Source organism: Lasiodiplodia theobromae, assembly GCF_012971845.1.
Source record: "Lasiodiplodia theobromae strain AM2As chromosome Unknown scaffold_1, whole genome shotgun sequence".
Classification (NCBI taxonomy): domain Eukaryota; kingdom Fungi; phylum Ascomycota; class Dothideomycetes; order Botryosphaeriales; family Botryosphaeriaceae; genus Lasiodiplodia; species Lasiodiplodia theobromae.
The window spans coordinates 1,659,498-1,685,514 of NW_023336399.1; the positions used below are offsets into that span (position 1 = coordinate 1,659,498).

Consider the following 26,017-nt stretch of genomic DNA (forward strand, 5'->3'; position numbering starts at 1 on the left):
CTACGCCCTGCAGAATCTTCGCATTTCTGCTTTTCACGATCCGCCGTCTACCGTCTCGCCCACGCCCGTCCTCCGAATAAGACGTCATCAATCGCCCGGCATCATGCCTGGGACCACCGTGAGCGACCCACCGTCGGTCTCTCTGTCGTGTTCGTCCTCCCCATCCGCCCGGGCCCGATCGCTGCTTACCGTTGCTAGTTGCGAACAACTTCTGGGGCAAAGATGATGCCGGCGTTACTCCGCTCCTTGAGCGCATGCACAATGCCAAGGTCACTGGCGACGAGTTGAAGTCCTTCTACACCGGTTCGTCAGCCCACTCGCCAGAGCGCTTCCCCGGCTAACCACCACACAGCCCGTGCCCATATCGAGGAGGAATATGCCCGCAAGCTCCTCAATCTCTCCCGCAAGCCGCTCGGTTCGTCAGAGGCCGGTACTCTGAAAATGTCCCTGGACGTTGTCCGCGCTGAGGTCGAGGCCATGGGCAAGCAACATCAGCAGATCGCAGGCCAGATGAAGTCAGAGCTGGAAGAACAACTATCGGCATTTACCGGAGGCTTGAAGGAGAGAAGGAAGATCGTCCAGACCGGCATCGAGAAGCTCTTGAAGGTCAAGATGCAACAGACGGCTGCAGTAAACAAGGCTAGAGATCGTTATGAGCAGGACAGTTTGAAGATCAAGGGTTACCTTGCTCAGGGGCACATGGTCATGGGCCACGAGGAGCGGAAGAACAAAGCCAAGTTGGAGAAAACGCAGATACAGTTGTCTGGAAGCAGCCAGGAGTACGAGCAAGCCGTCAAGATTTTGGAAGAGACCACGGCTCGGTGGAACAGAGAGTGGAAGAAGGCCTGCGATGTGCGTATGCCTCTAAATCCAGGGCGAATGATCGCTAACACAATTGTAGAGCTTCCAAGATCTCGAAGAGGAGCGCATCGATTTCATGAAGAGCAGCCTGTGGGCTTTTGCCAACATCGCCTCAACGGTTTGCGTCAGCGACGATGCGGTAAGCCACACATTGGCCTCGGGACACTACCAGGCACTAACATACCCTACAGTCCCTTGAAAAGATCCGTCTCTCTCTTGAGGATTGCGAAGTCGAGAAAGACATTACAACCTTCATTCGCGAGTCTGGCACTGGCCAGGAGATTCCAGATCCGCCCAAGTTCATCGACTTCTGCCGAGGGGACGCCTCCGATGACGCGTCCATGACTTCCGAAGACAACAATTACACAGTTGCTCAATTTGCCCGTACAATGAACCCAGCTTTTCGAAGTGCATCACCGCAGCCATCGCTCTACGAATCTCACCATGATCCAAACAACCCGCTGGCCAGGGAGTTGGCTCACAAGGATGGAAATGCTCCCGCGTCCTCACCCATTGATCCTCCATTGTCAGCCAGGTCCGATCCACGTGCTGTAGCGCAAGCCATGCAAGAACAGTACCAAAGCCAGTACGGCGACATCCCGCAAGTTCCTCACAACGCTTATCCCACGGATGGAATGACTCAGTTCTGCCGCATAGCTCCTCACTCAGAGAGGAGCTCCTCGATTGCGAGCCCGGCCCGCCCAGACAGCCGTGACTCTCGCAGCGATCTCTCAGCACCGACTTCTTTTACAAGCGCTGATCCTGCGAGCCTTCCAGCATCCCCCATCAAACAAGCGGACGATCCGGTCGCCGAGACCACACCTATAGCACCTCGGGAGAGAGCTGTACTGAAGAAGAAGAGTGGCTTTTTCCAAGGTCACAGCCCGTTCAAGCGGAAGAGCAGGGGTGAGGAAAGTGGATCGCCTGCTACTCCTACAGGACGCAACACATGGTCAGCAGCAGGTGCTCGTGAAGGCTCGCGGCCTCCCTACGGACGCCAAGCTCGTACCCCCATTCTCGGTAGCAATGATGTGGTTTCTGCCAGCCCAGAGCCAGATGCAGAGCCTGTTGATCCTAGGGCCAATTTCCAGCTGAATGTCGGAAAGAATGTCTTCGACGTTGCGTCTCCTGACAAAAAGAAGCAGGAATCCGCGAATGGAGCCGCTGAAGAGCAAGATCCAATCGCCGCCGCCCTAGCAGAATTGAAAGCACCATCCAAGCAAACTTCTGTACGCATGACAGCCGATCGTTATGCCGGACTTGCAACTCCAGCTCCTTCTGTAGCTGCTGGAAACGTCTCCGATCCTGTCAAAAATGCCTCTCGTGGCGCACCACCGCCTTCTTATGAGCAGCCAATGAGCCGTTTGGGCGCACCTCAGCCTGCTCATACTGCGAAACAGATGCAACAGACAACTCAAAGCTACGTTAAACAAACCCAGAGCATGTTCAACCCGCGAGCTTCCGGTGGGTCCTCTCGGCCAAGCACCCGTGGCAGTCAGGACATTCGTGCAACAAGCCCAGCTCCTGGTCCACGGGCCACCAGCCCTCGGCCTGGCTTAAACAACCGGGCTACTTCTCCCAACCCCTACGCTGCTCCTGCTGGAGGTAGCAGGCCTCGTGCCCAATCAACAAGCCCTGTGAAACCTCGCGAGTGGGGCAGCTGGAACTCTCGCGGTGGCTCCCCTGCTAATGTTCCACGCGCTGTTTCGCCGCAGCCTCAATTCAGCCGTCCTGGAACACGTACTGGCGCAACCTCCCCTGCACCACACTTTGGTGGCGCTGGTCAAAGGCCTGGCAGCAGCGCCGGAGGTGCTATGGTGCTCGCGCCTGCTTCTGGCGAGGGCGGTGGCGGCTATGGCGGTGGTAGCCAGAGAACTGGCCGCTCCAGCACTCGTCCGATGAGCTACTACGGTGGTGGAAGTGGTGGGGGCAGTGAGTTTGGTGGTGGGCAAGGCCAGGTTGGCCGTGTCCGTAGCAGGAGCGTGGCTGCAGATGCTCGCTACACTTCAACTGGGTGTCCGATCATGCATTATTGTAAGAAATTTCCTCTCGATACCTTTTGTTTTCCGAATTTGTTACTAACAAACCTCGGCAGCTCGTGCAATGTACATGTATCAGGCTCAGATTCCTGAAGAGCTCAGCTTCAACAAGGGTGATGTTCTTGCTATCACCCGAGAGCAGGACGATGGCTGGTGGGAAGCCGAAGTTCTCAGCAAGCCTGGACGCTTGGGTTTGGTGCCCAGCAATTACCTGCAAAACTGCTGAGCGGTTTTTGCCCCCCTTATACCCTTTTCGCGTGGTTTCTGACACCTTTTCTGTCCCTTGCGTACGTACACATGACACAGACTTGGCATTTTGCATTTGCATTTCGGCGATGGTTAAGCGGACGGTCGCTTTCATGATTTTGAAAATGGGTTTGAAGGATTTTTTTGTTTGGTTGGATTCCCCCAGATTGCTGCTTTTTGTGTATGGATGGAGCGGAATTAGCGAGTTGACGTTATGGTCTCCTTTCATCGGTTTTATTATTCTGCGGGCCTGTCACACCCAGGCATGACAAAGCGATACACTGCAACCGATTACATCATCCGATTCTGTGGAACTGTGAAACCTGCATCATAAAAATTGGTTGAAGATAATGTGAAAGTATGCGCTCCAACGACATGGCTGAAAGCTGGTGGTGGTCTGAGCCTGGATGAATGAAGGCCTCATTGCTTTGATCGAAAAAGTGACTATATTTCACCTCTCCTAAGAGGTCATTATCTACCAGTAAGCGCTACTACTTCCCTTCAAACCTAAATTTGACCGAAAGGTATGAGTATTGGTACTGAATTTTGAACGCCACCACACCAACGGCCTACCCGAAAGCGACTTTTATGCCCCCGAACCAAGATGCCGAAATTCAAACCCCAAGCAAACAATGTCCACGCAAGAAGCAGAGCAGGGAAGGGAAAGGGAATACTGTGGCCAGCCACCTTCACCTCATTCGTCAATCTACACCAACATCACACCTCTAATCCACTCCTTGAAACCGCCCTCCACACTCTTCGAGAAGCTGACCCAGAAAGCCATCGTCTCGCTCACAGGCGGCGGACAGTATTCAACAATGGCCTTCACATGCAATTCCCGCAGCCCTCTCAGCCACAGCAGCTGCTCGACCCACTCGAAGTCAACGCCCGCGATCGCCTTCAGGCCCAAGCCGTACAGCAAGTCTCCGTTCAGCACTCTGCTCGCATCCTCGGCCGCGGCGCCGTTGTCTGTGGGCGTGACGGTGCCGGACGACGGGCGGCTGCCGAGGCGGCGCGGCTGGATGAGGCGGAAGTGCTCAACCGCGAGGGCGGGCACGTCGTCCCAGCCGCCGGTGCCAGCGACGACGGGCGGCTTACCGGCGACGACGCCGAGCGAGAGGGTCAGAGCCGGCACGGCGAGCTCGCGGGCCATGTACTCGCAGGCGGCGCACCACTCGGCGCGGTCGAACTCCTTGACTGAGGGCAGGGCGCGCTTGACGAGGGCAAGGCGGGTGAGGCAGGCGCGGGCGAGCGGCGTGAGGGTGCTGAGGAAGGGTACGATGGCCTCGACGTGCGTGTCGAAGTCGAAGGCGTAGGCGCCGTACAGCAACTCCGCCGCCTCGGCGTGGCACTGGTGGCAGGTGCGCAGGATGGCCGGGTGCAGGCCCGGGTTGTTTGCGAGCGCGTAGGTTGTGCTCATAGTCCGCGTCCGGAAAGGGTCGCGGATGTGGTAGCGCGGGCGCGTCGAGCTCGGGGAGAGGATGGCTGAGGAGGCCGGGCTGTCGGGATTAACGGTGCGGATTTGTAGCGTGCGCGGAGCGCGAAGGTGATGCGAGGCGTTCTGCTCGTCTTCACGGTAGACGGGCGCTACGAATTTGGCGGCTGGGGGGCATGGCTCGCTGGACGCGGGTGGAAGGAGGAGTTCCTCGTAAATCATGAGCCGGATCTCCGCAGGGAGACGCAGGAAGGTCGACGTTTGTTTGACCATTGCAGCGGACAAGGACGGAGCAATTGAGAAGTGATGGGAGCAGGTATGGAGGCCGACGTCTACAGAAATGCTAAGAGGTGACGAGCTTTTGCGTCAGGACGGCGAGAAGTGCGCATATCGGGCCTTATGGAGATTTGGTCGGGTGCGGGAGAAGAGTAATCGGGTCGACCAGTCAAGTAATCTGTGGGCGGCCGGGCACCATGGTGTGCAATGCCGCGCCGGCGGTCCACAGGCACGATGACGGCAGGGTAGGCTTATCGTGACGCCGGGCCAGCTCGGTCTAGCCTCGGCAGCCTCCCGATCGCCGCCTGCCATTGGCCGTCGGGAGGAAGAAATCCCAACGGCAGATCACCCTTCTTAGTAAGAGGGACGCCTGTTTGCGTGCTGCACTGGTGCCTCTCAGGGCGTCCTGCCGCTTCGCAGATACTCGTACACTGAATTTATCGTCTGACTGTCACGCCGCCGAACCTATGCCCCATGGGTTATCTCCAAAAACCAAGCCGCGCCCCATGGAGTCTCCGCAGCAAATTGGCCCAAACGCCCCCGCTGTCAGTGTCCACCATAACGCCCGCGCTGATGCAATAATATAAATGTCTCACCTGATACTTCTGACTAACCCCAGGAGCCCCCTGTCCTATCGCGACATTTGCTTGGTGTTGCGCTGTCCAGCGAGGCCGGGTGCCGGGGGTCTGGATATCGTCTCCACGCAGGACCACTATTCCTCCACTTCTCCTTCTTCGCTGAGGTCCTCTTCCGCGGCTGTTTTCTTCCCTTCCGCCGCGAGCGCTTCCGCATCCGCCCCATTTGCTTCCGTTTTGATACGTTTTGCATCCGGCTCCCCTTCGGACGTGCGCTCCTTCTTTTCTTCGTGCTTCACCGCTTCCGCGCTCTCGGCCTCGTTCTTTCGGCTTCCATTGACATCGCCGTCTCCGTTTTCTATTCTGCCGACTTCGTCGCGCGACCGCTTGACGCCTTGCTCGCTGCTTGTTCGCTCCATGCCGACGGAGCTTGGTGCAGGGCTCGTGGGCGTCTGCGATGTCCTTAGCCTCGTCTGCGCGTACAGGGGATCGCCGTCCTCTGGGGTCCGTAGACCTACGTAGATGCTCTCGCCGCCCTTCGCCGGCGTGACATTCTCGTAGATGTTGGCCATGTAGTTGCACGCCCGCCTAATGTCCCTCAACGTGACGTGCTGGATTTCCCACCACGGCTTGCCGTCCTCGTCCTGGAACGCCACTTCGCAGAGACGAGCTCCGCAATACAGTGCCGCCGCTGCGATTGTTCGCGACGTGAAGAGCAGGCAGAGCTGGGTTAGGTTGCTGTCGTTGATGAAGCTCCATGCCGCATTGCGGAGCCGCTTGTGGTGCTCGACACCATGATAGACCAGCATGTCAAACAGGAGCTTGTGCGGCGACTCGATCGTCAGGTCGAAGCAAATCGTCTCGAGCAGCACGTCTTCGTTGTAGAGGATGGTGTCGCGCCATCTCCAGAAATCCTTTGTCTGCTCATCCACGAGGAGGTTCGGGTTCTTTTGTGCTACCCTGCAGCATGCAATCACCAGCTCTTTCATTTTGCGGCAGTTCTCCTCCACCTTGGTCGCGAGGAACAGGGACGTGGCGGCGATTTGCTGATTCCGATCAGAAGTGCGTTTTCAGGCTGGGAAGGACACGTACATAGTGGTGAAGCGCCTTGTAGCCGTCCTTGCTGACGAGAGAGCGGCGTGTGATGAAGCGGTTCAGGAACACGCCAGCCGTCGATAGCGTAAGCTGCGGCAACTTCAACATGGCGCCAACCTGGTATATGAAGGTCATGCCCTTGTAGCGCATTTCTTTCTCCTGCTCTGCCGACATGCCATCCTCGATCGAGGGCGTGTGCAGCAGTTCCTCTTCGGTAAAGATCCACTGTTGTTCGTTCTGCACGGCGACAGGGTTAGGCGGGCGCGGTCGCTCGCGCGGACGCGTTGGTGCGGCTGGTTGCGAGGGCATTTTGGTGGAGCGCGAACGCGTCGCAGGCTCTAGGGAAAGTAGCTCGTGCGATGGTGCCGGTAGTGGGCGCGGCGGGCGGACATGGATGAAGATGGAGGCAGCTGCCGGAAAGTTTAGGAAGGCAGGCGCTCAAGAGTTTGTCGCGGGGGATGCGAAAGTGAATAGGTAATGCGCGATGCAGACGATGCGGTCCGTCGTCCCTCGATCGGCATTTCACAATCGCATCAGGGTTATGTCTTGGCCGGCGTAAGGGGTCAGGACTGGTGCGGGGGGAGCCACGACTTTACGGCGCATCAGCCTTACGCCAATGCTGGCCTCTTGCGCGCCGCGGTCGCTCCGCCGAGCCTGGGTCCGGGGCCAGGCCACCTCTCCAACACCCCGAAGCTCCTCCAAGCTGTCCGCCGTCCTGACCACTCTGCCGTCCCGCCCCGCCCCGCCAGTCGCTCATTATCCCGCCAATTGACTCCTCTACGCTCTTTCCCGACCCGACTCCTACAATGGCTTCCAAGAACAAGTACTCGGTTCTCCTCCCTACTTACAACGAGCGCCGCAACCTCCCCATCATCACTTGGCTGCTGGCCAAGACCTTCACCGAGAAGTATGCTTGACGCCTGCCACATATGATTCGGCACGTTCCCCTGACGGTTTTGCAGCAACCTCGACTGGGAGATTGTCATCGTCGACGATGGCTCCCCCGATGGCACGCAAGACGTTGCCAAGCAGCTCCAGAAAGTCTACAGCCCTGAGCGCGTCCTGCTGAAGCCGCGCGCCGGCAAGCTTGGTCTGGGAACGGCCTACGTCCATGGGCTGCAATTCGCGAGCGGCAACTATGTCATCATCATGGACGCCGACTTCTCCCACCACCCCAAGTTCATCGCCGAGATGGTCAGAGTACAGAAGGAGAAGAACTACGACATCGTCACCGGCACCCGCTACGCTGGCAACGGCGGTGTCTACGGCTGGGATCTCAAACGCAAGTTCGTCAGCCGCGGCGCCAACTTGTTCGCCGACACCCTTTTGCGCCCTGGCGTGAGCGACTTGACCGGCAGCTTCAGGCTCTACAAGAAGGAGGTGTTGCAGAAGGTCATTACCAGCACTGAAAGCAAGGGCTACACTTTCCAGATGGAGATGATGGTCAGGGCAAAGGCCATGGGCTTCTCTGTTGCCGAGGTTCCCATCAGCTTCGTCGACCGCCTGTACGGAGAGAGCAAGCTGGGCGGAGATGAGATTGTTGAGTATGCCAAGGGCGTCCTCAACCTGTGGCTCAAGGTCTAAGATATCCGCTACAAGAGCAAGCATGGTGTACGCATTCTGGTCGGCGTTGGAGGACACGGCGGGACTGGATGAGCCGGTTGACTTACTAATATCCACATTTGCGCAAATAAAAGTGCTTCCACCAGCAGCTGATGATTCCCGCGTGTACCCGTCTCGACCCACAGCTTTCCACGTGATGAGGCTGTGTGAGAAGCCCATGCCCTCGTGTTGTGACACTTCTTTTTGTCAATCAGACGTCGTGCATTCTGCTGCGTGGTTGCCCTTGGAATTTTGACGTGTCAAGAATCAGCTCGAACATCATTCTACGTCCAGGCTGTGCGTTTCTATCATCACTCTTAGCCCCCACTGTGCAGCCTAAACGATCGTCGCAAAGCGCAGTCTTCAACCAACAGGTGGCTGTGCAATGACAACCAATCAGGGAATCTTAACAGCAATGAGCCTCGACCGAAGGATTCCACACTGCCCTCTACACTGCCCTGTACACGACAGAAAACATAGACTTACTGCCCACATCGTTTCCCGAACTCGTGTCAAGGAAGCATCCTTAGAGAACTCTAGAAACAAAGATTCGACCGGTTTCAACTCATAGACATTGTAGCAATGCAAGGCTGTGTGAGTGGTCCCACAAATCCTTCGAGCATCAACAACACTTGATGTGAGACTTCGCTGCCTAGCCACCTTGAGGGGGTTTATATGCCGCTCTGCCGTGCTACACTGGAATACATCAATCAACATTCCATCGTTACAATTGTGTGCTCCCCTGTAGTAACAATCAGTCTATTCAACATGCCTCCCAAGGACTCCTCTCCCTCCACAGCAAACGCTATCCTCCTGCGCCGCATCACCATCTTCATCTTCCTCCCGGCATTCCCACTTCTCCTTGCCCACGGCATCGCCGGTCACAGACCTTTTCCCGCTCTTGGCTTGTTGCCGCTCGCCGGTTCCGCGGTCCTTGGTGGCCTCGTCCTCTACTGCGACCGCGTCACCGTAAGCGGTTCTGCTATCCAGCAGCTCTCGACCTCCGGCGTCTTCTTTGCCGATGTCCTACTGACGGCCTTGTACCTTGCGTTTCTCATTGTGAGCTGGGTTACTCTGACCGCCAACTCGTGGCGATATGACAGCTCGCTCGTTATTCTGGGAACATACGGCACGGTGGGCTTGTTGGCAAACTTGTAAGACACATCCGGGCCTGCCTGGTCTTTTGCCGTATCCTGATACATGTACTGACTCTCATTCTGCAGCGTCATTCATCTTTACTTTGTTGGATTACAGGGGTTGCGCATGCTAGTAGCAAGGCCTTGCAACTGTGCACACTGTCAAAGTGTCTCGAAGAAGAGTTCATTCATGCGAATGGTGTCCGAGTACACCCTTTTGAGCGAAGAAGACGTTGAGGAGGAGTTGTACACTGACGTTGAGGCTGGCAACGAAAGGATCTCCATGTGATTTCAGCCACTAAAGCCTGCAACAGACAAGCTCTTATCAGAAACTTGTTCTTATCCAAAGAATGTCGTTGAAGGTGTCAGAAGATAGATTGTAATTAACGCACGGGGTTCCATAATGCAATGCTACAGTTTCGTTCGAAGCTTCCTCTTCCGGGTGGTCACCGAGAATTTAAGTCCCAGTCCTTGAATGCATCTACGTATCTCATTCGACGCCTGACATCTTGTCTCCGGACTGGTAATGTTGCATACATAGGTCATTCAGTCTATCACAAGGCACAGTGGCAGGACCAATGGAAGATCGAAAAGTTTTAATGTCGCATCACAATGCTGTTGCATGTTCTTTGCCTCATACTTTTCACTTGCAGTAAGCCTTGCCATAAGTTGGAAGGATGAGCCGATATCAACTCTCAGATCCAGTGAGTTCATGACCAGCCGATTATGGCTACAGATCTCGATAAGCATGCAGAGACGTTTCCCAAAACGGCTGCTACAAGTTGACAGTGGCTTGTTTCGTGCCGCATCTGGTGCCAAGGACCCCTTCAATCCCAGACGTTTCTTGGGTTACACAACCAATGAGGCCACCAATGACACGGAAGAATGAGCAACACAGCCGAATGATTGCGCAAGACCGAGGGTAGGGTGTAATATCATATAGATCTTCTCTGCATATGCACCAAGCTCCAACCCAGTTCGCGCCTGTCCATCCTTCCACGTGTACATAAATCCACAAATATATGCCGCCCATGCATGCAAGTCCAAAGCTCAGACAACAGTGTCGCCAAGGACCTTGAATACTGAGCTGCCAGAACCAGGCTTACTGACGACGATCGCGGACTCGAGCTTCTCGTCCGAAATGTCGGGCCAATGCTTCTTGTAGTATTTCTCCACCCACTTCGCCTTGACATTCTCAACCTTGTCCTTGGGCACGAGATGCACACTGCATCCACCCCAGCCAGCGCCAGTCAACCTGCTACCGACGGCGCCGGCGCTGCGGGCCAGCTCGCAAAGCTGGTCAAGCTCAGGGCAGCTGCATTCGTACAGGTCACGGCAAGATTCCTGCGTCTCGTTCATCAGGGCTCCCAGTTGCTGCAGTAGCTCGGTCGTCTTGCCATCCTCGGATGCCGGCGGGTTGTCCAGCAGGTGGAGGAACTTGGCGACGCGCAGGGATTCACTGAAGACGTGCATGGCGCGCTGTTTGAGTTTGAAACGCTCCGCACGCACAGCGAACTTGGACTCGAAGCGCTGCTTGAGTTCATCAACGCTGACGCCAAGCATCTCAGCAATCTGCTCACGGGTATATCCATCTTCCTGGGAAAGGTAATCCTCGCATAGAGTGAGAAGTTGCTCCAGCTGCTTCTGAAATTCCGGCAGCGGCGTCTGAGTGTTATCCGCCTTGCCCTCCTTCTCCTCGAAGTATGTGTCTTGAAAGCCACGCAGACTGATGCCCAGGGGCGATGAATCCTCAGGGAGCGGTTTCTTCAGGTTGAATGCCTTGTGGAGGAAAGCTGCGGCCAGAGTGCATTCGACAACGCGCAGGTTGTAGCAGACTGGGGCGGTGACATGCTTGTCCGCAGCCACAAAAGATTGAGCGATCACGAAGGTCAGCTCCGGATCCGTGTGGGGGAAGGACACGGATCTCGTGGAAAGCGAGGGCTTGAATGAGACATAGAGGGCACTCCCGCGTTGAGAGAAGACAGAGGCAGACTGGTCCATGCTACAGGGACAGTCAGTGGTGTGCCGTCGGTTCAAGACTGGAAACTTACCCGCCAGAATTCACACCCACAGCACGTTCCGAAACAATAGCCACCTCTGTTAGCTCCGTTTGGTCAACCTTCTCCTCTCCGTTGGCCCGCATGACGGCAAGAGCGCTAGCGCACACGAAGGCTGCACTGCTTGACAGACCGCCTCCGGCCGGGACTGTGCCATCGAGCAGAATATCCATGCCCACTGATGCAAACTCAGCCTTGCCCTTCTTCTTGGCCAGCAGCTTAGCCGCGCCGCGCAGGCCGGACTTAAAGTAGTTGGTCCATTCATGTGCAGATGCATCGATGGGAACCTCCCCATGAGCCGGAATCTCGAACTCGCGGGTAGGGAATTTCTCCGGGTTGACATTGGCAATGCGGACTCGTGGGGCCTCGGAGGCGGGACGGACGGCGACGGCGATGAGAACGTCGGCGGTCACGGCCATGGGCAGGACCTCGTAGAGCGAGTAGTCGATGTGCTACATTGGTCAGCTCGTATGATGCATGCTCCGGTGGTGAGACGCACCTCGCCAATGATGTTCACGCGGCCGGGGCTGCGGGACACGAAGTCGGCTTGCTTGCCGTACAGGTCCTTGAAAGAGGCCAGGAGATGCTCCCAGCGCTTCTGCTGGACGGAAACGGCATCGTCGGGGTATATGTCGTGCAGCGAGCTTGCGGTTGGGACCTCCATGGTGACGGCAGGGTGGTGGGAAGCGTCGGGGGAGACGCAAGCATACGAGGGCGACGGAGGCTGGCTTTTGTGGAGGGACCAAGAGGCGCGGGGCACGGGGCGTGGAGAGATATTTGGGTGGAGCTTGGTCGTCAATTGGGTGACATCAAATGGTTGCGGTGCCTCGCGAGCAGCTCACGAGCTCGCTTCCAGTGGACTGCCCCGCCTTGCCCCGCCGCCCAGCGCCGCGCTGGCTGCTATCCCGCCCATTGACCACTTCCGCCTCGCGTCCCCGGCGGGCGCGCCAATAGGTAGATCTGCCACAAACGAAAAGCTCCGCGCACGTCGTCGACCTTCCGCATCGGGCCACGCGAGCAAAAGCCTCTGCCAATCTCATGATCACAGGCAGACGAGCATGAATTCGCGATCTGCAGATGTCGCACGTTCGCAGAGATTGACGGCGGGAATGGACCCACACGCTGCAGCCATATCCTGGGGAAGAGCGCGCACAACGGCTCCCTGCGTGTTCCTGCAGGCTGCATGGGATAACGCTTGCAGCCGCCGAATCGACGACAGCATCGCCCCCCAATCGCCGACAGCATCGTCCCCCAATCCGATCCGCCGGCCGCGGCATGGTCTCGTCGACATCCAGCAACACGCGCGCCGACGCATGATGGCTGCACATGGGCTGCAGGCAGTCAGTCTTTGCAGCTGCAAGGCCCGCCGCACGTGCTTCTGGTTGTTGGAAGGACATCGATAGACACGGCAGCATGCAAGTAATTCTCAACCCGGAAGCTTGGCCGTGCAACGACAAGCGGGGCGGCCACGTGCGTGACGTCGGTGCTTGGTTCTTCAGAAGCTTCGATACGATGAGGGAGGACGGTGCGGGGTGGTGTAGCAGGCGACAGTGCTACTTCAGCCTTGCGAGCACCAAGTCTCATGACCTCTTGTGAGCCGGCCGCTACGAAAACCGGCGCAGGCAAACGCGTCGTCCGGGCTGACCGGCGCAGCGTCAGCCTTACAGGGAACGCTGCGGCTCAAGGACGATTCCATGGTGCTTCGCTGATGGCTGGGGCCTCGGCGCGTGCGGCGGCAGAGGCCAGTGGCGCGCGGTGGCCGAGGCAGCAGCTGAGGATGACGGGCGGGCTCGGGGCTGAGTGCAGGCGATGCGGAGAGGACAGCGGTGAGAGTGCAGGGTGTGTGCTGCACGTCGGCGCACAGTCGCTGCACCACGCCCATCCTTCGTCGCTCTCTCCATCCCCACGAGCCTGCGAAGCGCGGGCCGGCTCTCTTGGCCCGACTCGATCGCCGCGCGCGGCCGGATGAGTCAGCCGGGCGGGCCAACAAGGAAATTGCCTATAAACTCTGCATTTGGCAAATCCGTGGACCGCACTGCCCGGCTCTCCAATCCCACGGGCGTGCGACTGCCCCCCATCCGCCGTCGGAGGCTCTGTTTGCCAGCGCTGCCCTCTTAACATGTGCACTGCAGACCCGACTGGCGCACAAGGCTCCAGCGCTCCTCTAGGCCGCCGCGCATCCAGCTGAGCGGCGAGCCCGACCAGCTGCGCGCGGGTGGATTCTCCGTGCATGGTGGCGAGCCTGCGAAGAGGGCACGACGCACAAAGAGAATTGGTAAGATGCCCGACTGCGCGGGTCTGTCTTCCGCTCCTTCTTAAGACCGCCTCTCTCGTCGATGCCGCTGCTCACTCGCCTCTAGCACCATGGACGCTCTCGCACACAGCCCGCGCGCTCTGCGCCTGCTCCATCAGGCCACTCCGGCCTTGGTCGCCCTTTGCTTCTGCGCCGGCGTCATCCTCGAAGTCGCCTTCCGCCTTCCCCCAAAGCCGAGGCCGGCCCAGAAGCCATGGCGGACCGCCGCAGTCTACCTCTCGTGGCTCGTCACCTTCACCTATGCGAGCGAGCTTGTGCTCTTTGTGACCCATTCTCTTGTCGACCGCGGCTGGTGGGCCGCTCAAGACAGCGTCATCTTCGCCATTGCCTCGGTCCTGCTCTGGGGCATCATGACCTTGATCTTGGTCGACTCCGAGTCTCCCCGCTGGACGCCTTACGTCGCCTCCTGGATCCTCGGCCTTACTCTGGACATTGCCATGTGTGCCCTTTCTGTTTCTGTTTACCCCGATACGAATCGCTTTACCGAAGCTCAGTGGGCTGTCATGATCGTCCGCCTGGTCGTCTTTGCCGTGTTGACGCTGGTCGGCGTCGCCTTTCTGGTGCCCCCTAAGGAGCAGGAGCAGGGTCCTGACGAAGAGCGCCAGTCGCTGCTCACAGACTCTTCGACCGAGAGCCGCCCAGGCACGACATACGGCTCCATCGCAGAGGACGCAAAGGAGGCCGATGCCGAAAGCGAGGACGACGAGAAAGAAGTCAAGGAGCGCCAGCGCCAGCGCCTCCTGGACGCCGGAGGATGGTGGGCCTATCTCAAAAGCTTCTTTATTCTCTTCCCCATCATTTGGCCGGCGCGGAACCGGAAGATCCAGTTTTACCTGTTCATCATGATTCTCTGCACCCTGGCTGAGCGAGTCTTCAATGTCCTCATCCCCCGCCAAGTCGGCATCATAACCAACCAGCTAGCAGAAGACTGGGACACGGGCCGCATTCCCCTCAAAGAAATCCTCATTTGGATTGGTCTGCAATTGCTAAACTCCAGAGTGGGCATCGACAGCATCTTTTCGATGCTTTCAACCGTCGTGGAACAGTTCTCATCTGCACAGCTCACCAAGGCTGCCTTCAAGCACGTAATGGGTCTTTCGATGAATTTCCACACGGAGAAGAATTCAGGAGAGCTGCTGAAAGCTGTTGAGCAGGGTCATTCGATCACGGCCATTTTGGAATACGTCTTTTTCGAAACCATTCCTCTCATCATGGATCTCGTTGCCGCTTTTGTCTACCTTTCCAATCTTTTCGACGAGTATCTGGCCCTGACGGTCGTGGCTCTTGCCGTCACATACCTGTACTCCACGATCCGACTCACTGCCTACAATAGAGAACGACGCAGGGTTTTCATTGACAAGTACATGAAAGAGAATTCAATCATGTACGAATCGGTGAGCAACTGGCAAACAGTGGCATACTTCAACCGTGGAGCGTATGAGCAGACGCGGCTCAACGACGCTGTGCATGAACACAGTGATTCGTTCGTCAGATACAGCTTCACGTACAATCTGATCTTCGCGACTCAGGCCTTGATCACGTCCACAGGCCTCCTGGCCGCCAGTCTCATCGCAGCATATCGCATCTCTCAGGGTACAGCCAGCGTTGGAAGCTTCGTCACCCTCGTGCAATATTGGGGGACACTGTCTTACCCCCTCTCGAACCTCGCCCACTCATATAGCCGACTGTCGTCTGATCTCATCGATGCCGAACGAATGCTTCAGCTTTTCCTCACCAAAACCAACATCGTCGAAAGACCCAATGCTCCTGATCTAAAAGTAGATGGAGGTCATGTGGAGTACGACGCGGTCGGTTTCGCTTATGACCCGCGCAAACCAACTTTGGATAAGATCAGCTTCGAGGCCAGACCTGGACAGACCATAGCACTTGTCGGTGAAACGGGCAGTGGCAAATCCACTGTCCTGAAGCTACTTCTTCGGTTCTATGATGTGACCAGCGGCAGTATCAAGATCGACGGCCAGGATCTCCGCGACGTCACTCTTGACAGCTTGCGCGAGGTGGTTGGCGTCGTCCCACAAGACCCCTCGATGTTCAACATGTCCATAATGGAGAATATTCGCTATGCACGTCTCGATGCTTCCGACGAGGAGGTTTATGCAGCGTGCCGCGCCGCTGCTGTACATGACAAGATCGAAAGCTTTCCGGATGGCTACAAATCCAAGGTTGGTGAGCGTGGCGTGAAGCTCTCTGGAGGAGAGTTGCAACGTGTTGCCATTGCTCGCGTCCTTCTCAAAAACCCGCAGCTAGTCCTTCTAGATGAAGCAACTTCCGCCGTGGACTCTGCTACGGAGATACAAATCCAAGAAGCTTTCCGAAAGCTCAGCAAAGGCCGGACGACATTTGTGGTTGCCCATCGTCTTTCCACAATCATGGATGCAGACTTGATCCTTGTTCTCGAAAACGGCAAGATCATAGAGCGAGGTACTCAAGACGAGCTATTACAGCTTGGTGGGAAATACGTCGACTTGTGGACGAAGCAGACTTCGAGAAGGACAGAGAGCACTGCGAAAAACTCGATAAACAGCTCCGAGTCCCTGATCGATGACGTCCATGAAGACCTGATAGGCACTGCCAGTCTATTGGAGCAGTTAGATGGTCACAGCGACGAAAGAGACGACAAGTGCTGCAGCAACCTACGTGCTAAGCTGGCAAAGAAACTCAAGACAAGCAGCATCAGCACCAATGATGAGACCGACGAGCCAAACGAAGAGACATCTGAAGGGCTGCATGTGGTGTCTCCAAGACCAACGTACTGCGAAGATGATGGAAGAGCTAGCCTGCCGAACAACCTGCACAGGAGAATCGCTCAGCACGATAAACCCGACCCAGTCGAAAGCAGGGATAAGAACGATGATCAAGCAAGTCCGGAAACGGAGTGCACCGAGGAGCGACCAGAAGATGGCGCAGCCAAGAAGAAATGAAGGCAGATTGTCCCATCTCTTATTCTTGAGAACATGGCCAGCGGCCACGATACCTGTCACTTGGTCAATCACAATGCTTACATATCCATACCCTAACAGCCTCCGACAAAACACATATCAACACCTGTGAGACACGAGTCTCAATCTCTTGGAATGTCCTGTGCATTTCTATATCATTTCCCTCTCCCACCTGCACGCCTTTCAAACACAATTCCGGGATCGGCCGTGCCCTATTTTCCTCTCGAGTTCCTTTCCGGCACTTTATCAGGCGCAGGGGGCACTATTGTTACCTCAGTCATGCCACAACATTTCAAGTCATAGATTCTTTGGGCAAGGAACAGGCGCAGGCGGCTATTGTGTGTGTGTCCTCCCAGATGCTCTCTATTTGGTCATTATTTTTGGTACCGGTTCTTGCCGAATACCGCGATGCATTTGAGCTCATGCGCGTGAACTGAGCGATACTCCTTGTTTCGGCTGCGATTTGTGTTGTATATCTCGGATACCTGTTCTATCTGCGTGCTTTTAAGTGTTCGGTGGCTTGTTCTATGAAGCATTGATACTCACATTTTTCTCATTTTCGGCATGTCCATGGCGAGGCTTTTCGGTTTGAGATCTACCTATCGGCTCTGCGGATGGAATGGGGTGGAAGAATGGCTTACCAAACTGTGCATATTGTACTGAGCGACAGAGATATGAGAATGGGTGGTATTTTCTCGATAGGGTCAGCATTAAAGAGCAATGATGCTCGATATCCAATTATCAGATCTCAAGATGAGTGCAACCAAATTCTGCTGGCACCAGGGGGTTTTCTCTGAAAGAATTTGCTCTTCTTAAAACTACCTTCCTCGTGGTGTTCGACGGTTACCCCTATTTACGAGGGCAGTCATAGCCCCATTTGGATCCTTTTGGAGAGTTTCAAGCCCGAAGGTTACATCCAGACTTTTGCTCCAGTCACTGGTGTAGAACCTGTACAACACCGTCCATTAAGAGACGGAAAGGGAAGGGTCTCTGTGACCGACTGCGCAATCGTATTAGCTTCATACCTCATCAGTTTTACTTTCCAATTCGCTGAACTACAGTTTCATTGTTGTCTATATCCCTATTCACTACCCCCCCTTTCGCTTTGACAACTCATTAAAGCCATTCGGTCGTTCCGCAAACTCGTGCTGTGACGCTCTACGCGGTTCGCAAATTCCCATCATCTAACCTGCTTCCCACTCTCGTTGCCTCCATTGAAATGATGTGAGGCTCAAAAAGGCCAGTCTGCATTGACTTTGCGCCGTCCGAGCAAGAGTAGACTCTTCCGACCCCACCCAGTAATAAACTCCTTGAGTGGCTATCTGATTTGGGGGGAATCGAAAGTATACAAAAAAGAAAAATGAACTGGACCGCTAAAGTATCGAACCGGAGAGAAATAAGATGCCGGCAGAAAAAAAAACTTTTCGTAGGGAGGAATCAAGCAGCACACCAATAGCGGACCAACCACTTTTTCCGTTGCCCAAAAATCCCAGAGCTAGCAAAAGGCCACCAGGGGAGCCAATGCCATACACCCAAGATCCAAGTAGACTCGAGACCAGTGATCCGCATGCACAGCTTAATCAGGCCTAACCAAATTTAGATTTCCTGCGCAGCGTAAGGAAGGAAAAAAGTCGAAGGAAACAAGATCCAAGGGATGGAGGAGGCAAGGGGGGTATTAAGGAGATCCGTAACGTGGCCGAGATGAACGCCAATGTAGTGCCATGCTGTGCAAAAGTAGAAGAATCGAAGAGAAACGGTATCCTGTTACGGAGACCAGGACGTCAAAAGGTGGAGAGCTTCGTCGAAAGAATAGCGAGTCCAACCAAAGCCACGCGTCGGCGACACACGTGTGAGCCATAGCAGTTGAAGATATGTCTTCATCCTGAGGAACCGACCAATTACGGAGATGCTGATGCTCTAACCAGAACGGACAAAATCTCGAGGCGTGTTTCCAGGGGTGACGTAGAGATCCTCAAAAGCTGGCTAAAGTGGAATCAAGCACTATGACGGTTTCCGATGCAAGGATCTGGCGAGGTGGCAAAACGCTGAAGTTCCTCGATTTCCGGTTCTCACTCATCCGCATGATCCAAAGTCTAACCAGCAGAGGGTGTTGAAGCGCGTGCAGAGCTCCTCGTTCTCTTCGCACCTGCAACTTCAAGTGGCTCTCCTTCTCTTTTCGTTCCCGATACCGATCGGACTCCCGCCTTAGTACGACGCCATTGATCGAAGGGGCTGCGTTTAGCTGGCCTTGGCATTGGCGCGAACACTGGCTTCGGCTCTTGATCATCATTCTGTGCAGAGTCAGACGGACCAGCCTCTCCATCAGCAGGGTTCTGTGGCGGTTCAACGTTCGCATCCTTCTTTGCTGATGCGCGTGTGGTCCTAGATGGCGGAGGCGTAACTGGTTCGAAGTAGCGCTGCGTGGCAGGTGTAGTGGTGTTTGCAACTGTCTTAGGGGTGCTTTCGGGAGCAGGCTCGGGTGTGGCATCTCTCGCCTCAACAGGAGCAGAGCGCGGAGCACGAGCCTTGTGAGCACGCTTGCGAGGAGTGGTGAGTTGAACGGAGGCATCAACGTCAGTAGAGTCTTCTTCCGCAGCCTTCGAGGCAGCAGCAGCTTCGCGGGCACGTTTCTGCTCCCCTGTAGGGAAGAGAAGGCGTGGCTGAATGGAAGAACGGGTCACACGACGGCGAGCCATGGAGCCAACTGCGCGGCGAGTAGGGCTGCTGGCCAGGTTGTCGGAGTCTGAGCCGCTGTCGTCAGAGCCTTCCTTGAACTCGGTGAATATCTTCTTTCCACGGCTGCGAATCATTAGCCCGAACATAATTGCAGATGTGTTGTTAAGACTTACAAGACTGAAATGAAACCTTCACCGTCACGGGCCCTACGGTCCATCTCCTCTTCCTCTTTCGTCAGGCGGCGCTTTGAAACGCGAGGCGAGGTGCTCGGGCCCGCATGAGGCTCATCATTCTCATCGGGCTTCTTGGTGATGAACGGATTGTCTTCTTCCTCGTCAAAGCTTGGAACGCGCTCACGGAAGTCAGTGTAGATCTCGATCTTCTCGTGCGAATCATCGTCACACTCATCCATGAAGCTGAAGGAGGTGTGCTTCTTGTTCTTGCGGTTCTTGCGAGGCGAAGGCATGGCGTCTTCGATGTTGGCCGGGCGATCGTGGAAAAGGATGCGCGCGGTCTGTGCAAATGCGGAGATGGGCCTCGCCTTATCCTTCTTGCTGGGGGTTTTGGAGGGAGTCGGGAAAACGCCACCCAAGGAATCCCTGGAGCTGGTGAAAAAAGGGTCCGAATCGTTGTCAGAGGTCAGGAGCTGATCATCGAACATGACCCTGTGGGCGCTCTTCTTGACACTGGGGCGCTTCTGAGGTGAGGAGGGTGAGGAAGGCGGCGAGGTTGCGAAGCTAGAGGTGGGGGCCGGCAGGTCGCCGCTTCCAGTCGGTGTGAAGGCGCGAGTAGACCGGGGGGCCGGGCGCTTCTTAGAGATGTCCAGGTCTTGTGACTGCTGGCCAAGGGCATGTCGCGAACGCTGGGCAGCGACGCGGCTGGAGCGACGCGGCGGCGAGTAGGGCTCCCAGTCATCGTAGCGAGATCCAAGATGCGGCGCGGGAGGGGTATGGATGCGCTCCGGCGGCGGAGGCGTCGAAGCCATGGTGGAGGATGGTAACAATGGTGATGCAGGTGATGTCGGTTGGCTTGCCGGCGGAATCTAGACGAATGCGGCGACGCGCAGCGGGAGCGGGATGGATGTGAACAGAGCAGGCGCTCGGCAGGTTGCAGGCAATTGGGCGGGCGTCCGGGGTTCTTGTGCGATCAGGTAGGCGCGGGCGCCAGGGCGAAGCAGAGGGTTGTGGTGGAGCGGCAAGGGCGGGCGGTGGTGGTGAAGTGAGGAGGGAGGTGCCAGGGCTGAAGTCGGCGGCTCGTCACCGGGACTGAACGAAGTGGCTGGGCGCTGCGCGTGAGGCTGGACGCGGCAATTTGGGCGCGGTGGGCGCGCCAAGCCTGCGCACGGACTGCCCCCACGCGTACGTGTAAGCTCGAAAACAGTCAACAACGCGCTCCAAACGACCGCGTCGGCACATCGCCAGCACTGCCCGGTCCAGGCAGCGAGGAACAGCACACACTGCAGCGAGCACAGTCCGCCAGTCTCCACTCTCCGCCCCCTGATGGCTTCCCCGTCCGCCGACGACCTGCAGCTCTCCGATGCAGACATCGATCTCGACTCGCCCGCCCCAGCACTGCCTGATGATGCGGGTGCATCTTCTGGCAGATCACGGCCGCAGCGCGCCGAGTCGCGCTACACATCCGAAGAGGCTCGCGATGAGGCGCTGCGGCGTGAATTGGATCAGGTGCGGGGCGTCAACAAAGCCATCGAAGACGTCATTGAGAGCCTGCAGAAGGCCAAAACCAATATGCATGTTCGTGTTCCACCAGGCTGTCTGATTCTCTGTCTACTGACGCTCTGCAGACTGTGAACCACACCGTCACCTCTGCTTCCACGCTCTTGCAAACATGGACACGAATCCTTTCCGCAACTGAGCACAACCAGCGTCTCATCCTTGATCCCAATTGGCAAGGCGCTACCCAAGACTTGGCTGAAATCGAGGCCGACACAATTGCACAGCAGCAGGCTATGGAACGCCGCGAGCGCGAGGAGCAGGCACGCCGCGAAGCAGCCGCCCGCAAGGCTGAGGATGAGGAGCGCAAGAGGACCGAAGCCGCTAGCCGGCCCACCAGCGCAGCGAGCACGAGGGGACGGAGGGGTGGACTGCGGGGAAGAGGATCGGCAAGTGCCTCGAGTACTACAAACACCGGCCGGACTACTCCCGGAGGGTACGTCGGCGTCGGCGGGCAGAGGGGTGTGGGCAGAGGACCTGCAGGAGGAAGGACTGCAAGCGGAATTGGCCGAGGTGGTCTGAGAGGAAGGGGGCGTGGTTGAACATCAAAAGCGAAATGGAGTACGATTTTAGACATGGTTTGGCGACATGATACCCCGGGACTTTTGCTTTCTGGCACCTATAGGACACAAGCAACATATTACAAACGAAATCAGACGCAGGCAGTGTTGCCGTCATTTTCTCGTAACTGTTGTCGCGAAAACAAAAGTATGTGCTGCTAGTCGGTGTTTTTGCCGGTTGCGCCTACGTCATGCCCCTGATCGATCAATATCTGCCAAGCTCATATCCAAGATCCCGGATAACTGTCTGTGCCCTAATCGGCAGTGGGCTCGCCGTATTCTCCGCAGCATCAAACGTCTACGAGGAATCTTTCGGAATACATTATCGTCCGTGGGGCTGGCTGCAAAAGAAATGCGCGTGCTTTGACCAGACCCCAGCGAAACTGGAATGCTTATGGGCCCTTCTTCATTGCGTTTTTTTAAAGAGTTATCTAGGAGTCAAGAAGCTGCAGATCTCATCAAATTGGAGCATTCGGTTATCCGTGTTCGCTCCTTCCCGCCCCGCTCCCGCCCGCGCCCCACACTCCACAGGCGGGTAGATTCCCGCATCTGGGTGGCTGCAACGATCCCACCTACGTTCCGGAATTTATTTGTGACTCATGTCATTGCTGAGTCTCTTCAGCCTTTGGACTAGTTGTTCTCAGAAGTCGCAACGTAATACATTTTTTTAGTGCTTAACCGTGATATTTGCTAGTGAGGGTATACGGTATAAAGCTTTAATAGCATCATCCGCTGTCATTTACTATAGTATTCTCCACCAAAGCTAGATGTCATCAAAGCCCAGGACGATCTCGACCTAGACTATTGTCATAGAATGGTACAAATGTCATAAGTTTCGCGGGCATAGCTTCAAGAATAAAGCTGTGTCAACGCTGTGCACTGTTCAGGTCAAAGCTTAAGGCAGGGTGTTGTCCCATAAGCTTCTCACTGTCACCCCATCTACCCACGCACCGCCTGTGTCGTCTTTCTGAATGGTATATCCGACTTGCTTGCTCTCCCCAGGAAGCAGCCAGAAGGCGTTCTCATCGAAGAATACCACCGCGCCTGCGGGATAATCTATCCAGACCCAAGATGCTACACCTTTCTCGGCTGTGACGATGAACGTCCCGCTGCCAGCATCCCCCGAGTGGGTGACAGACAGTCCCGGGTCAACCAAATTTGCCTCAGCGAGAGTGCTTGCATGCCACCAGTTGCGATGCGCGAACCTCTCGGTTGTATTCGCATTAGGCAGTGACCCTTCAACCTCGACGTCAAGCACGAGCAGTACGTCAGTGGGATCGAAGCCGGATAGAATCTCATCCGTGTTTGTACTGAGAACACGGGTGGTGTTGATCGCTCCTACGTGGACGGTTGCGGAAGTTGGCGTGCTGATGTTGAGCGGCTTGCCCGCATAGTTGACCCAAGTGAAGTTCGCAGTGCCGGTGGCGGAAGTCCAGAGATCGGAAGTGACATACACTTCAAGATCGCCCGTAGTACGATTCAAAAACGGCGTGATGATGACGTTTTGATAGATATCCTTGGCGACGTAGTGCAGCACCTTCCAGCGTCCATCATACTCGATGCTCGCCCACGTTGGTGCTTGCCAGATATCTTCAAGTTGCCAGTACAGAGAGCCAAGTTGGCGTTCTGGCATACCACTTCCACGGCGGTAGAACATGATCTGGCTTTGGTAGAAGTCTGCCTGGAAGATCTGGGTCGTATGGCACCAGGCGGAGAAATTGGCAATGGAATCTTCCTTGTTGGGAACTGGATACCATCTTTGTGCAGCTACCGTCATCTCACCCATTCCTTTAGAGGTATTTGCGAAGTTGGTAGTATTCAATCCGCCTGGCGGGTAGTGGTGGTTTCGGAGCTGAATCACGGTGGAGTTGAACCATAGGTCTTCTTCATCGACAGCTTGACGCCATGTCTGAAGAGACGGCATGGAATGATAGCCAAATTCGTTTGAGAAACGGCCGACAGGGTAAGAACTGTAATTGAAGGCGAGAGCGGAATTGTAGTTATAATAGTCGGTGTCGCCGTAGATGCTACCTTCAGTCGTGTTCTCGTATCTCTCAATCATCGGTCTTGGGGCGCTGTGGTTGAGATACAACCAACCATTGGTTGTGGATGACGGAGCGTAGGAAATACTTTTACTATTGCCAAAAACGACCGGTACGAGCGTGTCAAGAAACAAGGTCTCGTACTCGGCCAACAAGCGCGGAAAGTCCTCTGGAGATGCTTCTTCAGCGATTGGGAGCTCTAAATTTTCCAACTCATTGCCGCCCGCCCACATTGCCAGGGAAGGATGATGATTTACGCGTCGAACTTGGTACGTAGCTTCGGCACGTACGTTGTCCAGGAAGTCTTGGTTGACCGGGTAGAGAGCATCGCCAAATTCGAACTCGCTCCAGAGAAGAATTCCCATTTCATCGGCGAGATCATACATGAAATCCGGCGAGTAGGCGCCGGAAGACCAAACTCGTAGCATGTTCTGATTACCGACGACGACAGCCTGGAAGAGCTGCCGTATGCGTTCTTCTGTAACGCGAACCCAGAAGGCGTCGGGCGGGATGAAATTGGAGCCCTTTGCGTAGAATTCATGACCATTGATTTCGAAGTGCCAGTTGTTTCCTGGAGCAATTCCCTTGGCCAGTTGTTCGTCTGATATCGGCGACTCGTTCAAGACGATGGTTCTGAATCCAGTCCGCTTGTTGATTGTTGCAAGCGAGGCATTCGTAGCATCAACGACGATGATTTCTAGATTGTAAAGCGTTTGAGCGCCAAGCCCTGCTGGCCACCAGAGCTCAACCAAGTCAGATGGAATCATGGTACTTCCAGTAATGACGCCTTCGCCAACTGTGATATTCAGCAAAGTGCCGGATGTTACGGTGGTGTTTTGTGCATCAAGAAGTCGAAAATTCAATCCCATTCCAGATGGGCCGTGGCCAAGAAAATCGACGCTTGCATTCAGCACCCATGGCTGAGACTGATCCGGTGGCAGGTTATTCAACTGGCCCAATCGGTAAATGTCCACTAACGTATTACGGACATGAATTTCGTCTAGGCCAAGTTCGACGACAAAGGCAGGCTGCCATGGACCAGCTGGAGCGAAAGCGGGGCCCTAAAGGAATCAGCCAACTGGTCTGTGGCATTACTCAAGGGTGTATTTACCCAGTCCCAGCCAAAGTCACTTTGCTCCTTTCGGATGAAATGTCGGTTCGGAAATTCGAAAAGGCCCTGCACGCCATAGGGCCAGGTTTCCTGCCCCGGCTCTGCCGCTATTTCGTTCGCAATCGCCGGGGCACTTCCAAAATTAATGCTCAGCACTGGGGCTACGGGGCAGCTCTTCACAATGTCCGTGACTTCGAAATAGTACTGCCGGAACTGGTTGTTGGTAGCTGCCACGTGCTCCCCGCAGAGCTCAATACTGGCAAATGTGTCGAGGCCGTTGAAAAGCAGGAAGCTAGATGAGGCACTGGAGTTCCTGTCTCCTAAATTAGCGTGTTCACAATTTCAAGGGTCCATCCATTCGCTCGAAAACTGCTGGCTGACTCTTCGACGGAAACGTCGGCCGGGATTCCGCAGATTTCACAGACCGAAGGAGGCACACAAGAAAAAAGAAAAAATAAAAAGGGAGACAAAAGAATTCATTCAGTTTTTGATTGGTGGTGCAATAAACGGATACAGTCATGGTGGACATGTGGTGGGGGTGTTGGGGAGATATGACGCAACAGAAATCGTTGCCGGTGACGTAACCGACAACCCTTCACCTAGGTGAGCGACAGTGATGATGATATAAATCAAAGGCTAGGGCCAGGCATCGACGGTAGGAATATCATGGGTGTCTTAAGGCCTCGTTCTCAAGAATTGGCCCAAGCACAAGGCCCAATGGCTTAGTTGGCCGCACGCCTTGGGACATATACATGGCCCGACAAGAACACCTAACCGGGGGAGGAAAAGAGACTGATTGCAGACAAAAGTTTACGGAACGGTCGAGACGTACAGCAGAGCGGCAAGAGGAGGCGAAGTGTAAGTCCAATTGGCCCAGGCAACCCAACGCAAGTCGAAGTCGTTGAGTGCGTAGTACGGGTCACCTATGACCTGGGCGGCAAACAGATCGAGATGGGCCTGGGACGGCAGTTGGGCAGGAACGGATATGTTCAGGGCGGGATTGGACAGCGTCCAGCCGGGACCGGCCAGATCGACGACGCGGTTGGCAGCTACCGAGGCTGCGGCAGCCGTGCTTAGGACGGCTTGCAGATCCCACCGAGGCATGACAGAGGCTGGAGCAACGACAAGAGCAGCGGGCGAGGCGGCGCACCGCAACAGAAGTGCGGCCATGGCGAGCGCCAAGATGGCCTTTATACGGGGCATCGTCGAGTGATGCAATGAGGAGCAAGTCAATGGCACAGTCGCATCGCTAGAAGCGGGCCGGGGGGCTGCTCGGGCGGGAGCGCGGTTGCGACGGGAGGC

General features: G+C 55.8%; 10 protein-coding genes across 10 annotated transcripts; 5 read left to right on the forward strand and 5 right to left on the reverse strand.

Moving 5' to 3' along the window:
• Nucleotides 1-103: 103 nt before the first annotated feature.
• LTHEOB_502 (Cell division control protein) lies at nt 104-3,126 on the forward strand (the record flags this gene model as incomplete). The annotated part of the gene is made up of 6 exons (XM_035514119.1): nt 104-149; nt 199-303; nt 353-852; nt 902-1,000; nt 1,053-2,895; nt 2,957-3,126. 6 exons carry the CDS (start codon nt 104-106, stop codon nt 3,124-3,126), a joined length of 2,763 nt encoding a protein of 920 aa, XP_035372504.1.
• A 726-nt stretch (nt 3,127-3,852) lies between these two features.
• Nucleotides 3,853-4,854, reverse strand: LTHEOB_503 (uncharacterized protein; the record flags this gene model as incomplete). The annotated part of the gene is made up of 1 exon (XM_035514130.1): nt 3,853-4,854. One exon carries the CDS (start codon nt 4,852-4,854, stop codon nt 3,853-3,855), a length of 1,002 nt encoding a protein of 333 aa, XP_035372505.1.
• Nucleotides 4,855-5,569: 715 nt separating this feature from the next.
• On the reverse strand, nt 5,570-6,836 carry LTHEOB_504 (Cyclin protein; the record flags this gene model as incomplete). The annotated part of the gene is made up of 2 exons (XM_035514141.1): nt 5,570-6,478; nt 6,525-6,836. The coding sequence occupies 2 exons, from the start codon at nt 6,834-6,836 to the stop codon at nt 5,570-5,572; spliced, it is 1,221 nt and encodes a 406-aa protein (XP_035372506.1).
• Nucleotides 6,837-7,333: 497 nt separating this feature from the next.
• Nucleotides 7,334-8,111, forward strand: LTHEOB_505 (Mannose phospho-dolichol synthase; the record flags this gene model as incomplete). Its single annotated transcript, XM_035514152.1, has 2 exons — nt 7,334-7,434; nt 7,490-8,111. 2 exons carry the CDS (start codon nt 7,334-7,336, stop codon nt 8,109-8,111), a joined length of 723 nt encoding a protein of 240 aa, XP_035372507.1.
• Nucleotides 8,112-8,897: 786 nt separating this feature from the next.
• Nucleotides 8,898-9,554, forward strand: LTHEOB_506 (Nucleosome binding protein; the record flags this gene model as incomplete). The annotated part of the gene is made up of 2 exons (XM_035514163.1): nt 8,898-9,283; nt 9,353-9,554. The coding sequence occupies 2 exons, from the start codon at nt 8,898-8,900 to the stop codon at nt 9,552-9,554; spliced, it is 588 nt and encodes a 195-aa protein (XP_035372508.1).
• A 761-nt stretch (nt 9,555-10,315) lies between these two features.
• Nucleotides 10,316-11,986, reverse strand: LTHEOB_507 (Galactokinase protein; the record flags this gene model as incomplete). Its single annotated transcript, XM_035514174.1, has 3 exons — nt 10,316-11,267; nt 11,317-11,774; nt 11,822-11,986. The coding sequence occupies 3 exons, from the start codon at nt 11,984-11,986 to the stop codon at nt 10,316-10,318; spliced, it is 1,575 nt and encodes a 524-aa protein (XP_035372509.1).
• A 1,700-nt stretch (nt 11,987-13,686) lies between these two features.
• LTHEOB_508 (ABC transporter protein) lies at nt 13,687-16,578 on the forward strand (the record flags this gene model as incomplete). The annotated part of the gene is made up of 1 exon (XM_035514185.1): nt 13,687-16,578. The coding sequence occupies one exon, from the start codon at nt 13,687-13,689 to the stop codon at nt 16,576-16,578; it is 2,892 nt and encodes a 963-aa protein (XP_035372510.1).
• Nucleotides 16,579-18,513: 1,935 nt separating this feature from the next.
• On the reverse strand, nt 18,514-20,257 carry LTHEOB_509 (uncharacterized protein; the record flags this gene model as incomplete). The annotated part of the gene is made up of 3 exons (XM_035514196.1): nt 18,514-18,575; nt 18,908-19,395; nt 19,446-20,257. 3 exons carry the CDS (start codon nt 20,255-20,257, stop codon nt 18,514-18,516), a joined length of 1,362 nt encoding a protein of 453 aa, XP_035372511.1.
• Nucleotides 20,258-20,771: 514 nt separating this feature from the next.
• Nucleotides 20,772-21,544, forward strand: LTHEOB_510 (Dash complex subunit duo1 protein; the record flags this gene model as incomplete). The annotated part of the gene is made up of 2 exons (XM_035514208.1): nt 20,772-21,023; nt 21,074-21,544. 2 exons carry the CDS (start codon nt 20,772-20,774, stop codon nt 21,542-21,544), a joined length of 723 nt encoding a protein of 240 aa, XP_035372512.1.
• Nucleotides 21,545-22,457: 913 nt separating this feature from the next.
• LTHEOB_511 (Glycoside hydrolase family 2 immunoglobulin-like beta-sandwich) lies at nt 22,458-25,918 on the reverse strand (the record flags this gene model as incomplete). The annotated part of the gene is made up of 3 exons (XM_035514219.1): nt 22,458-24,665; nt 24,716-25,028; nt 25,548-25,918. 3 exons carry the CDS (start codon nt 25,916-25,918, stop codon nt 22,458-22,460), a joined length of 2,892 nt encoding a protein of 963 aa, XP_035372513.1.
• Nucleotides 25,919-26,017: the final 99 nt, after the last annotated feature.